General features: G+C 41.1%; 1 protein-coding gene across 1 annotated transcript; it reads right to left on the bottom strand.

Moving 5' to 3' along the window:
- Positions 1-1,907: 1,907 nt before the first annotated feature.
- Positions 1,908-5,201, bottom strand: LOC124120408 (baculoviral IAP repeat-containing protein 5.2-like). The gene is made up of 4 exons (XM_046483224.2): positions 4,994-5,201; positions 4,068-4,177; positions 2,621-2,738; positions 1,908-2,339 (listed from the first exon to the last, which is right to left on the bottom strand). Exons 1-4 carry the CDS (start codon positions 5,105-5,107, stop codon positions 2,253-2,255), a joined length of 429 nt encoding a protein of 142 aa, XP_046339180.1. The 5' UTR covers positions 5,108-5,201; the 3' UTR covers positions 1,908-2,252.
- Positions 5,202-13,027: the final 7,826 nt, after the last annotated feature.

Genomic DNA, 13,027 nt, shown 5'->3' with positions numbered 1-13,027 from the left:
AAGTAGTTGTTATTAGAAAAATCACAAGCTGCAGTCAAATTCCAGTAAAAAATTAAAGCTGTCCTGTTTCCTATTAAACACACCAAACAGTTTTCTGATAACGCAGGCATTAAAAACTTAAAACAAAACTAAAGTCATGGGTGTTTACATAGGAGGCTGGCTTTGTCACTATGACAAGTGATATTTCAGGTGACATACAGCGGATGTAGTAAACTCAGTTACCATTGGGTGTTTACTCCACAGGAGTCATGGTCAAAAGCACCGAGTTGCCCATCTGAAAATACAGCTTTATCAATGTGCCGTCATCAAGCCCAAATGTTTTTTTCTCTTGTACAGACTTAAAATATTTCACAGTATCCTTACCCCAATACTATACTGTAATACTGTAGAAATATACGGTCGTAGAATGTTACATTTACACATCCCTAGATTATCCTATCAAACTTGTATTACACCTGACAAAGCTAGAACATGGGCATCTGGTGTTGGACATTGTCTATTCCAGTCTGGTTTTGGAGTGTTGTGGATTAGTCAGGATACTGGCTGTGTGAGCATATTTATGTCTCTCATGAAACATTACATGACTGCTTGAATCAGAATTGATACTATATGGTCAATAAGTTTTCAAACTTTTATGGTCAATAAGTTTTCAAACTTTTATGGTCAAAAAGTTTTCATTGTTATTGTCAGCTCAAATCATTACGAAATTAAGATGTAACTACTATGTGCTGACAAATCTAGAAACATAATCTGGCCGAACCGAGATTCGAAAACTCACAATCATAGGTTTTTGGCGTGCTGAAGGGACACAACTCTGCACATTGAATCACGCCTCAGACGACTGGGCCACCCGTGCCCATAAACAATATAAAAATATAAGGGCAGTGTTTCCCTCCCTGTCTCTTGATAATACTGAGATACTTACAGTGTACAGATAGTAAGAAACTAACTGGCACTTATGTGACAAATGTAAAGAGAATGAGAAATATGGCACTTACTTTTCAACTTAAAATATGCTTTTGTAATCCATACTTGTATCACATGGCATACAGTTTGTAGATAAATATATTCATACTTGAGTTGCGAGTTACCCCCATTTGGTATGTTGAGTTGCGCGTTATCCCCATTTGGTATGTTGAGCTGCATGTGATCCCCATTTGGTGTGTTGAGTTGCACATGATCCCCATTTGGTAAGTTGAGTTGCACATGATCCCCATTTGGTATGTTGAGTTGCGCGTTACCCCCACTTGGTATGTTGAGTTGCACATGATCCCCATTTAGTGTGTTGAGTTGCACATGATCCCCATTTGGTAGGTTGAGTTGCCCGTTACCCCCATTTGGTGTGTTGAGTTGCACATGATCCCCATTTGGTATGTTGAGTTGCACATGATCCCCATTTGGTATGTTGAGTTGCACATGATCCCCATTTGGTATGTTGAGTTGCACATGATCCCCATTTGGTGTGTTGAGTTGCACATGATCCCCATTTGGTATGTTGAGTTGCACATGATCCCCATTTGGTAGGTTGAGTTGCACATGATCCCCATTTGGTATGTTGAGTTGCACATGATCTCCATTTGGTCTGTTGAGTTGCGCGTTACCCCCATTTGGTATGTTGAGTTGCACATGATCTCCATTTGGTATGTTGAGTTGCACATGATCCCCATTTGGTGTGTTGAGTTGCACATGATCCCCATTTGGTTTGTTGAGTTGCATGTGATCCCCATTTGGTACGTTTAGTTGCACGTGATCCCCATTTGGTCTGTTGAGTTGCATGAGATCCCCATTTGGTGTGTTGAGTGGCATGTGATCCCCTTTTAATTTGGTATGGTACTGGTATGCGGCCCTATCCTTCCCAGTGAGAAATAGAAGTACAAATATCAACATAGATTGACACAAACGCATGCTTTATCATGTATGTTGACTTTTATTATATACATCGGCTTACTAGCTATACAACACATAGCAGTTCCTACAAAGTCCATGAATCCTAAATACAGTCATGTGTTCTGCCTGTCAGTCACACACAGCACACACCCAGGAGTGATCCATCTCCACATCAGGTAGTTGTGACAATGCAAGAGTAATGATGATGGTGTGTTTGTGTGATGCATGAGACGAAGATGTTGACGTGTCGTTGGTGAAAGGTTGGTTCAAGAGGAAGGATGAAATCAGGCATGTGATACACGAGGAGCAAGTCTTTCCCTAGGAACAAGTGTACAGTATAATGTCCTGCACAGAGGGGCGTTATGTCAGTTATCCACCAGATTCTTCATGGCATCTCGGACAGCATCAGCTTGGATCTTGTATTCCTCAATCCTCGCATCCAAGATCTTTCGCTGCAGAAACAAAGCAGTACATAATTACACAGGTTTAGTAGACAACACCTGTCATTTGAAGGTTTGCAGGTAATCTGACAAGAGCATATGTAGGAGATATGCAAGTATTTTTCTAAATGTTTGATAGGACATTTCTCCATATGAATAAATAACAGAATTCTCTCAGTCAAATGTTTAATAGTAGTATAGATTGATGTTTCTGTTCTGCTCACAGAGTGTAATGACAATCTAATCTTTCAAATAATCTCTAGTGTAGCCAAGAAATAGCCTCGTGAGTCTACCGTTTTGAGCGACCATCTCTTTATCTCGAGGTTGAGCAACTGTTCCACTGTCATCTCGCCAGTGGTCTTGGGCAGCTTGAGGAATGGACACTGGGGGGAGTGCTTCATATGTTCCATCCTGGTGTGAGATGAAATGGGCTTTAATGTTGCATTCAAAGTTATTGTACTTATAACAGCGACTTGCGTGTGTGGCTGCTTGTACTAGCCCGCATAATTGCCAGTTTCATAATGCTCTAGCCAACCGAGATGCCACATCACTGTTTAATGAGGATACCCCTCTCAGACACAATATACAAACTTAATTAGTTAATACCAAGCACCAGGCAGGGTAACAACAAGCACCACAATTTAATTTTTGGACAGGCATCAAGCCACCAACCTTCTACTCTCAGGGCCAACGCTCAATCCACGGTCTGTTCCTTGCTGCATAACCACGATAACACATAGTGACACTTAGATTTTGACTGAAAAGTAATAGCACATAGAGCAGGCACCTGGAGTTCTAGTATTGGTGTGGTGTGCAATAAGGATTATAGGCCATTTAAATTGCTCTATATTTCCACACCACACAGAGGCATACTCAAAGTGCTACACCCTTCTTATCCTTTTCAATGGATTACTGTGCACTCAATTTCATTCTCAGCACCCAAGGGAGTATACAACCCAAGATCCCTGTGATACGCTAGAAGGTTGTTGAAAAGACAGATCTTACAAACAAAGTCACTTGCCATGGATAAATGTTGCTTTACCTTGCCTGATTTGTGCAAAGCTCCAGATAATATTTTGAGCGATTGAGTTTTTACTCAAAGGTTTCTATTTTAATTTGGTTATTACATTTTTCATTAGGTAACCAATATTTTTTCACTCATCTTTTCATCACTCTATTGGGTTTTTCCAAAATAATTAGTAAACATTTTGAGATTTCAAAAACAATAAAATAATGTTTCAGATGTATATAAGGGTTCTAACTATAGGCTTACCTCGTAATTGTGTTTCGGAAATTAGCTCCATTATACGCATGCTCAAAAAGCTTCATTGGGTATTTACGCATGCTGTTTTCATACATTTGAGTTTTTCATATACTGCATGCGTTTCTGTTCGCAAATTAATTGAAAGTAATATTTTTTAATTGTTTTTTTTTGGGGGGGGGGGGGATTTTACGCAAATACACAGCTTATCTGTAGCTCTGTTTGTGACCTGTGCGCTGTACACATGACCGTGTGCCACCAATAGTGTTACAGTAGATCATGTTATGGCAATGTGTCTTTAACACAGAAGGGTGTGAATAATAAGGGCCTTTTTGATAGTGTGCCGCAGACATTATTTTTTAACTTGTTAAACATACTCAATACTTTTGCTGTAGGTTGTTAACTGATGTATGCCTTATGTAATCTAAATCTATTAATTCAAATTCATGTGAAGTTAAAGAACCAGTATAAACAGTTACCATGGATCATCATTAGGCTCCCATCCGTCCAATTCCTTAAGGCAGACAAAGCAGCGTACAGCATCCGGCTCCTGGTCAGTGGGGATGTGATACCAGCCGGCAGCAGCCAGCTACAACAAGCATCATCAGTCAGTCCAGTCAGCCATTCTTCATGCTACACTGAGTTCTATCATTACTTGGCCTTCACACATCTTGGGAAATTGTCTGAACATGAATTAAATAAGGAAATGTGTCATCTAGAGAGGAAATACTGGTTATTGACAAACAAAACACTGTAAGGGCTCAATCAGGGGAATTCTGACAAGAGATGGGGAAATGTAGACAGTGCACACTTATGTCAACATGACGACCAATGTTTTTGGCATGTTTTGTTAATGTCAGATGTCCCAGTCAGAAGCATATCTCCTATAACTAATCAACTAAATGTACAAAAGCAGCAACACAGCCACTGAATTCTTTAGAAAAAAATAAATTGTAGGCCCTATCCTCACTTTCTCTTGGTATGCACATTACTGGCGATAGCAACTTCAAATTCAAGGCCTCTCAGTTCTAACTGTCATTGTCAATTACAAGTCAAATGTGCTTTATATTTCTATATAGGGACACAGTGAAACGTTACTTTGTGGAATAATGGAACGCCAAGACTGAAGTGATGCTGTTACTAAGTTCAAACATTCCTTTTTAAGTTTTACATTTGATCAATTACTTATGTCACTGTATGTATTGTGAAGGAGGGTCTTCTTTAAGCCATTTGAAGTTAGTACCCTACATACATTAAGAAAGTATATGGAGACGGCAGAGGGATGGCAGAAATGTTGGTAAAATCTGAGGGCACAATCTGATAATCGGCATTTTCCATTCCAGCGTGAAATGGAAAACAGCTAAAAACGCAAAAAAACAATGTCGACTTGGCCTAAATTGCATACCTTTGCAGCTGTACATTCGTGTTCTGCTTCATATGGCCAGTTCTGGAAACTGTTAAGTCGTTTTTCTTCTAAATGCATAAAGTAGTCGTCGATTTCAAGACTGATGTTTGCCATGATGATGACAAACTGAAAATAAATACAACGAACTTGTTCTGACCGCTTTTCAAAACTGCCGGGTCGTAGGTAGGCAGCGCCATCTATTAGAAAAAGGGACGTCACTCCAAATGTTCAGAACTCAGTATTAGATTGTTGGTAGTGCACCCATAACATGCATGCACCAACACGGCGGCAAACACTCAGTTCGTCAAATCATATTTAGAATACAATTACCCCCCCCCCCCCCCCCCCCAATATATTTAATCAACTCAGTCATGTTTCAACAATATAAACGATATTTTTTTCAGTTCATTTACTGTTTTACATCTTAAACCATGTATTTGATTACTATCCGATTACCTCCCTTACATACTGAATTTGATCAACAATTGTCTGCGATGATCGCAGTAGCCTATTCAGGCCGAATTCTCTTTCTCATTATTGCGATAAACTTTATAAAAAATATAACTGAACAACTAATTATATAAGATCTAGTTGAAGAAATTAATATGACATGTTATAAACAGATGGTTAAAAAGATTTAAATGCACCCATACATGGCCTTCTCGGAAATCTTTCTCATTATTGCGTCAAACTTTCCAAGAAATGTCATGCATTTCAAGGTTTAAATAAAACTAAAACTGAACAAGTAACTAAATATCGAGAAGTTTGATCACTACTGCTCAGCTGCGCGTCAGTTCACTGTTCCTGACTGGGTCCTTATGTGTCACGTTAGTGCAGTCAACATATATACACATCTACCTGGTACTATTAAGACTATTAGGACAAGAGGTTTAATCACATCTTGAGCTATTTTCGTCACAATTTGAAAATGATAATCAGACCCTCGATTTTAATTTTTAATTTCCCATTGTCTATATCTTGTACTTTTCCAATATGTGTAAACATTTAGATATAATTCTGATTTTCTGAGTTTCAATACAAAGAGAAGATTTGGTATCCGGTCTGTCTTAAACGAGCAACTTCACTTGGCCTGTCGATACACACACTCACTTTCCCATTACTTGGTCTATTTTAGTTCAGGTACTTCGAGACCCCACCCACGTGACCATCAAAGCAAATAAAAGGCTTGCTGAGAGAAGAATCCAATAAGATAAGATAAGATAACAGTATAAGATCTGATTTAGATGAGAACGTTGATGAAATTGACTTGAATTACACATAGAAACATTACACAACTCGAATGTCCTTTATTGCATTAATAAACTGCCAAGTGAAATAGAGTACACGCCCATGTTTGTTGGTGGCTAAAAGTGAAATAGAGTACACGCCCATGTTTGTTGGTGGCTAAAAGTGAAATAGAGTACACGCCCATGTTTGTTGGTGGCTAAAAGTGGAACAAACAAGAAATGGTGATCCGATGGTGATTTATGAAATAGCGGTATCATACATGTGGTTGGTTTTGAACCTTAAGTTTGCTGTGTATCGGAGACTATGTTCAGCTTAGTAATGTTTTGATAACGTTTATAATGTTTTGGTCAAATCCAAATTTCAAGTTTACACTTTCTTTTACTCGACAGTATATGTATATGTACAGCACAGTAGTTATCATACATTTTATACTGAAGGACACGAATATGGGAACAATGCATTTGGTAGACAAGGTTGGAAACGCGTAAACGCATATCATTTCACTGTGTTTAAAACATAGTGTAGCCTTATTCTTTTCCATCAGTGTGTGTGTGTGTGTGTGTGTGTGTGTGTGTGTGACAGAAAAGCATAAAACCCGGGCAACTGATAGACGGTGTCAGTAACAGGCGTCAAAGCGCAAGCAGTATTGGTTACACGCGGTAAAGCGCAAGCGGTGTCAGTAACACGTGGCAAAGCACAAGCAGTATTCACGTGGCAAAGCACAAGCGGTGTCAGTATAAGGTGACAATGCCATGTCAGATAAAGATATTTATTTGCGATCTTGATTTACCACATTTTGTTGCCACAAAAGCAAATACAGTTATGTCGGTGTCAACTGAGTGAGTTGGGTTTAAAGGCCGCTTTTAACAGTATTCCAGTTATATCACAGTGTGTCAGCTTGATGTAGGAGGAAAGCCCGCAGTCATGCAGGTCTCAGACGTTTACCACTTTGGTTAAACCCACGAGCACGGGTATGGAGCTGACAGACCAATAAACGTTATCGGGACGAACCGGGATTCGAACCAACAATCATAGTTTCCTGGCGAGCCCAAGGGACGCAACTTTGCAAATCAAATTGCGGCGTCTTAGACCCGACGGCCACCCGAGGTCAGTAAGGAATCAACGGCGCGGTAGAAATCAATACTTTCAACATCAAATAACGAATTGGTTGAACTGATACCTCGAAAGCATCCACAACATCCACTCCCAAACGGCCCCGCTATACGACCTCTCGTGAAATGTCTAACACATTTGCTGATCTATACGTGGGTGTTGGCACATATGTAAATGAGTGAGTGAGTGAGTTGGGTTTAACGCCGCTTTAAACAGTATTAAAGTTATATCGCGGCGTGTCAGCTTAATGTGGGAGGAAAGCCCGAAGTGATGCAGGTCTAGGGACGTTAACCGCTTCGGTGAAACCCACGAGCACGGGAATGGTGCTGACAAACCTAGAAACAAAATGGGGGCGAACCGGGATTCAAACCCACAATAATAGGTTTCTGGCGTGCCCAAGGGACGCAGCTCTGCACAGCGAATCACGGCGCCCTAGACGACGGGAGAACGGAGAAATTATGACAACTCCCAACTCATATACAGTATTTATGGAGAAATCGTAGACAATACAAATACAATAGAGAAATAGAACTTAATAATAATTTATTTCCATGTCCCGGCACATATGTAGAACATGCGTATCAGCATATCATTGTACTCCAAAGTTATTGTGATCATAAGCTGATTGTAATCTTATTCTTATCCTTGACCAACAATGTCGGAATCATACCTATATGCCTGAGTTCAAGATTAATTGCCACATACTCCAATGCAATACTGATTTGACGCAGGAAGCCGACTTGAAATCTTTGCATACAATGGAGAAGAACGGGATGTCAAGGCAGTCCTTAATTAATGTGCCGTTCTTGGTGGCCATTTTAATATTTCTTAGTTTGGGGATATTCACTGGCTAGTTTTGCAGTAGACGATATTTTGAGATTGGTGCTAACAAGCGGAGAAGGTGAGCTAACAACTCGACAAACATGAACACAGATAGCGGTAATCACGCGTACAGGAGAAATACAATATTTCTGACATGGGCCCCCGGAACCCCGGATGTGGAATGTTGTCTTAGCAAGAAGTAATTAATGCGAGCTTTGGTCAGACAAGCACTGATTGACGGAACAGACAGCACCTCGCCATACAACGCTGCACGTGGACAATGTCCTTCCCAGCCATTGTTTATGATATTGTCACGCTGTGTCAGATAACGTTCATAACATACACGCGAGCAATGTTCCAGTGTATCATAGAGACCAGTAGTGACATATTTCTTCTCTTCCTCGCGGTCGGCACTGGTATTATTCATGCATGTATTTCTACACTGTGTAATGCTCCACGGGATTGTCATTAACACCCGCGCACACCACCACAGCGGGGTGACGGGGTGACGTCACCTCCCCATCTGGCCTAGTACTGACTTACCACGGGAGGCGACGAGAGTAATATTGCACAGCTATTTTTAGCCTCGTGTCATTTGAATCGTGCTCAAAGCCAAGCCGTGGTGTCCGATGGGCCGGGGATATTTAGCATAGTAGAGCTGAGCTATAATTCCCTGGGTAAGCTATAACTCCCTGGGTAATTGAAGATGGCTATTAGCAGCGTATATAACCACTGCCTCCTGCTGTATCTAAATGATGACTGTCATTTCCTGTTCTGGTATATTTTCCGGTCATGTTATACAGTCAAACACGTCACTGACGTAAACAGATTGTAAAGACTGCAAATCAATGGAACATGTGACCTCAAAGGGGAGTGAGTGAGTGAGTATGGTTTCACACCGCCTTTAGCAACACGGCGGGGGACCAGAAATGGGCTTCACACATTGTACCCATATGGGGAATCGAACCCGGATCCTCGACGTGACGTCGAAGGCTTTAACCACTAGGCTACCGCAACCTCCTGAATCCAAAGGGACAATGCGGTAAATGTGTTGTTTAGTAATAAGTAGGTAATAGTATATACAGCAAATCTTCTAAAATACCAGGTAGGTATTCACCTCTCATACCGATATCGGATACCGTCATGGTCAGCGGCAAACGCTCATCACTATCAGTGACTCTATACCAAGTGAGTCCAGTGATCAACTGTTCACAAAGCTTGAAATATCGCATTCAGAGAAATAGCCTCCAGACATTACATAGCTCTTTCATCTTACAATTATTCGATTAGATTTTGATTAGATTTGGAATAACAGTACGGCGGGCCAAGAACTACTATTAAAATTAACATCTTTACTTCGATGCGTTAAATATGTGGATCTGTCAGAGAAGTGAGTCATTCACAATCTATGATACACCTGCTATTTACCTGTAGCACCAAAAACTACTGTGGTCCACAGGGACAGGGAACCGATTTCCACCTTTTTTTAGTTTTTCAAGTTTCACACGTTTTCATTCGAACTAAACAGGCGGGCAAATGGAACTATACGAAGCACGATATGACGATCATTGCCAGAGGAGACAAGACAGTTGAGAAATGGCACAAAATACATCATTTTGCATGAACATAAGACATTAATCAATAGTAAATGATAAAATAAAGCGTATATGGGGAAATCACGAGGGTGGGGTAAGTTGTCCGGTATTCTATCATTTAACAATTCATTTAGTAAACGGTTTAAGGCCAGACAAGGTGACATGATGGTCACAAACTTTGTCAATATCGCGTGTGCCCACCACGGGGATCAAGGCTCTCACTCGACCACGTGCGGAGTTCGTCAGACGTCGAATGACTTGAGGTGGAATGCGGCGCCAATCCTCTGCTAGAGCTTCCAGTAAACCTTGTCTGGACATCACAGGTACCTGTCCTGCTGTAATTGTACGTCCCAAATCACCTCACGCATGTTCAACTGGAGACATGCCAGGTGATCGGGCACAAACCTTCACATTGTTGGCGTTGAGATAGTTCACAGATTCGCGCTGTGTGTGGTCGGGATTGTCCTGATGGAAGATGATCCGAGGGCTTTGTTGCAGGTACGGGTGAAAACCTGGGCAAATTACCTCATGCATTGTGGGGTGAGATTGGCCTTGACAAATTACGAGATCCATCGTCTGCTGTCCACAGATACCTCCCCGACCCACGACGCTACTGTACCACCGACGAATGGCACGACCTCCTAAATGCAACAACGTGACCTTCGCTCTCATGGTCGAAGTGAATACGAACTCTGCCATCAGGACAGGAGCTGGAATCGACTTTCGTCAGAAAAGAGTGTCCGTTCCTAGTTTCTGTTTTGCCATTGGCTAACAGTCCGTGACCACCCGAGGCGTTGAGGCGTTGAGGGGTTGAGGCGTCAAGGCGTCAAGACGCCAAGGCTATTCAAGGCCGTAGTTAACTGAGATCCCGTGACCAGAATTAGGTCATTCAGAAAAAATCGTGTTGGTTGCTTTAATGTCATTAATTTACAACAATGTTTTAACAAATTTTTGATTTTAATTATAACCGACTCGATGCAGTTCTTCGACATAGGCCATGTACCGCCTTCTACTCTCTCCTACCCACATTGTATGTTTCTCCTACCCTCATTGAATGTTCCCCTATCCACATTGTATGTTTCTCCTACCCACATTGTATGTTTCTCCTACCCACATTGTATGTTTCTCCTATCCACATTGTATGTTTCTCCTATCCACATTGTATGTTTCTCCTATCCACATTGTATGTTTCCCCTATCCACATTGTATGTTTCCCCTATCCACATTGTATGTTTCTCCTATCCACATTGTTACTTAAGACTGTTCTATTTGCATCCATGAGTGAGTGAGTGAGTGAGTTTGGCAATATTCCAGCAATATCACGGCGGGGGACACCAGAAATGGGCTTCACACATTGTACCCATGTTGGGAATCGAACCCGGGTCTTCGGCGTGACGAGCGAACGCTTTAACCGCAATACTACCCGACTGCCTCTGCATCCATATGAGGACCAGACAATCCAGTGATTGATATCATGAGCATTGATCCACGCAATTGGGATGTATAACATGCATCAACCAAGTCAGCGAGCCTGGTGTCGCATGTAGGACTAGCTCTGTGTCAGTTTAGTTCTGCATCTTGTATAGTGTTCTAGTGGACTAGCTCTGTGTCACTTTAGTCCTGTATGTTGTATAATGTTCCAGTGGACTAGCTCTGTGTCAGTTTAGTCCTGTATGTTGTATAATGTTCCAGTCGACTAGCTCTGTGTCAGTTTAGTTCTGCGGGTTGTATAATGTTCCAGTGGACTAGCTCTGTGTCAGTTTAGTTCTGCATCTTGTATAATGTTCCAGTGGACTAGCTCTGTGTCAGTTTAGTTCTGCATCTTGTATAATGTTCCAGTGGACTAGCTCTGTGTCAGTTTAGTTCTGCATCTTGTATAATGTTCCAGTGGACGAGATATGTGTCAGTTTAGTTCTGCATCTTGTATAATGTTCCAGTGGACTAGCTCTGTGTCAGTTTAGTTCTGCATCTTGTATAATGTTCCAGTGGACTAGCTCTGTGTCAGTTTAGTTCTGCGGGTTGTATAATGTTCCAGTGGACTAGCTCTGTGTCAGTTTAGTTCTGCATCTTGTATAATGTTCCAGTGGACTAGCTCTGTGTCAGTTTAGTTCTGCATCTTGTATAATGTTCCAGTGGACTAGCTCTGTGTCAGTTTAGTTCTGCGGGTTGTATAATGTTCAAGTGGACTAGCTCTGTGTCAGTTTAGTTCTGCATCTTGTATAATGTTCTAGTGGACTAGCTCTGTGTCACTTTAGTCCAGTATGTTGTATAATGTTCCAGTGGACTAGCTCTGTGTCAGTTTAGTTCTGCATGTTGCATAATGTCCACTTGGATTACCTCTGTGTCAGTTTTGTTGCGGTTTAGATGCATGTTGTATAATGTTCCAGTCGACTAGCTCTGTGTCAGTTTAGTTCTGCATGTTGTATAATGTTCCAGTTGACTAGCTCTGTGTCAGTTTAGTTCTGCATGTTGTATAATGTTCCAGTTGACTAGCTCTGTGTCAGTTTAGTTCTGCATGTTGTATAATGTTCCAGTTGACTAGCTCTGTGTCAGTTTAGTTCTGCATGTTGTATAATGTTCCAGTTGACTAGCTCTGTGTCAGTTTAGTTCTGTATGTTGTATAATGTTCCAGTTGACTAGCTCTGTGTCAGTTTAGTTCTGTATGTTGTATAATGTTCCAGTTGACTAGCTCTGTGTCAGTTTAGTTCTGCATTTGGTATAATGTTCCAGTTGACTAGCTCTGTGTCAGTTTAGTTCTGCATGTTGTATAATGTTCCAGTTGACTAGCTCTGTGTCAGTTTAGTTCTGCATCTTGTATAATGTTCCAGTGGACTAGCTCTGTGTCAGTTTAGTTCTGCATGTTGCATAATGTCCACTTGGATTACCTCTGTGTCAGTTTTGTTGCGGTTTAGATGCATGTTGTATAATGTTCCAGTCGACTAGCTCTGTGTCAGTTTAGTTCTGCATGTTGCATAATGACCACTTGGATTACCTCTGTGTCAGTTTTGTTGCGGTTTAGATGCATATTGTATAATGTTCCAGTGGACTAGCTCTGTTTCTTTTGGGAGAAGTACATATTTTTCGAAAAAGAGCACTATTTTAAAGAATGATATTAGTTTTAAAGCTTGACCGTAGAGTACTATTCCATGATTGGGAGAGGTGATCCTCCAGTGTTTTTTTCTATCTTTGACTTTGACTTCACTCAATCAACAGCGATCAAGTATATTTTCAAACCTATATAAGGCAGCCATTTTAG

Source organism: Haliotis rufescens, unplaced genomic scaffold (genome assembly GCF_023055435.1).
Source record: "Haliotis rufescens isolate VD_foot unplaced genomic scaffold, xgHalRufe1.0.p SCAF_11, whole genome shotgun sequence".
NCBI lineage: Eukaryota > Metazoa > Mollusca > Gastropoda > Lepetellida > Haliotidae > Haliotis > Haliotis rufescens.
The sequence above is the reverse complement of the archived record's forward strand: the minus strand, read 5'-3'. Positions and strand labels throughout refer to the sequence as shown.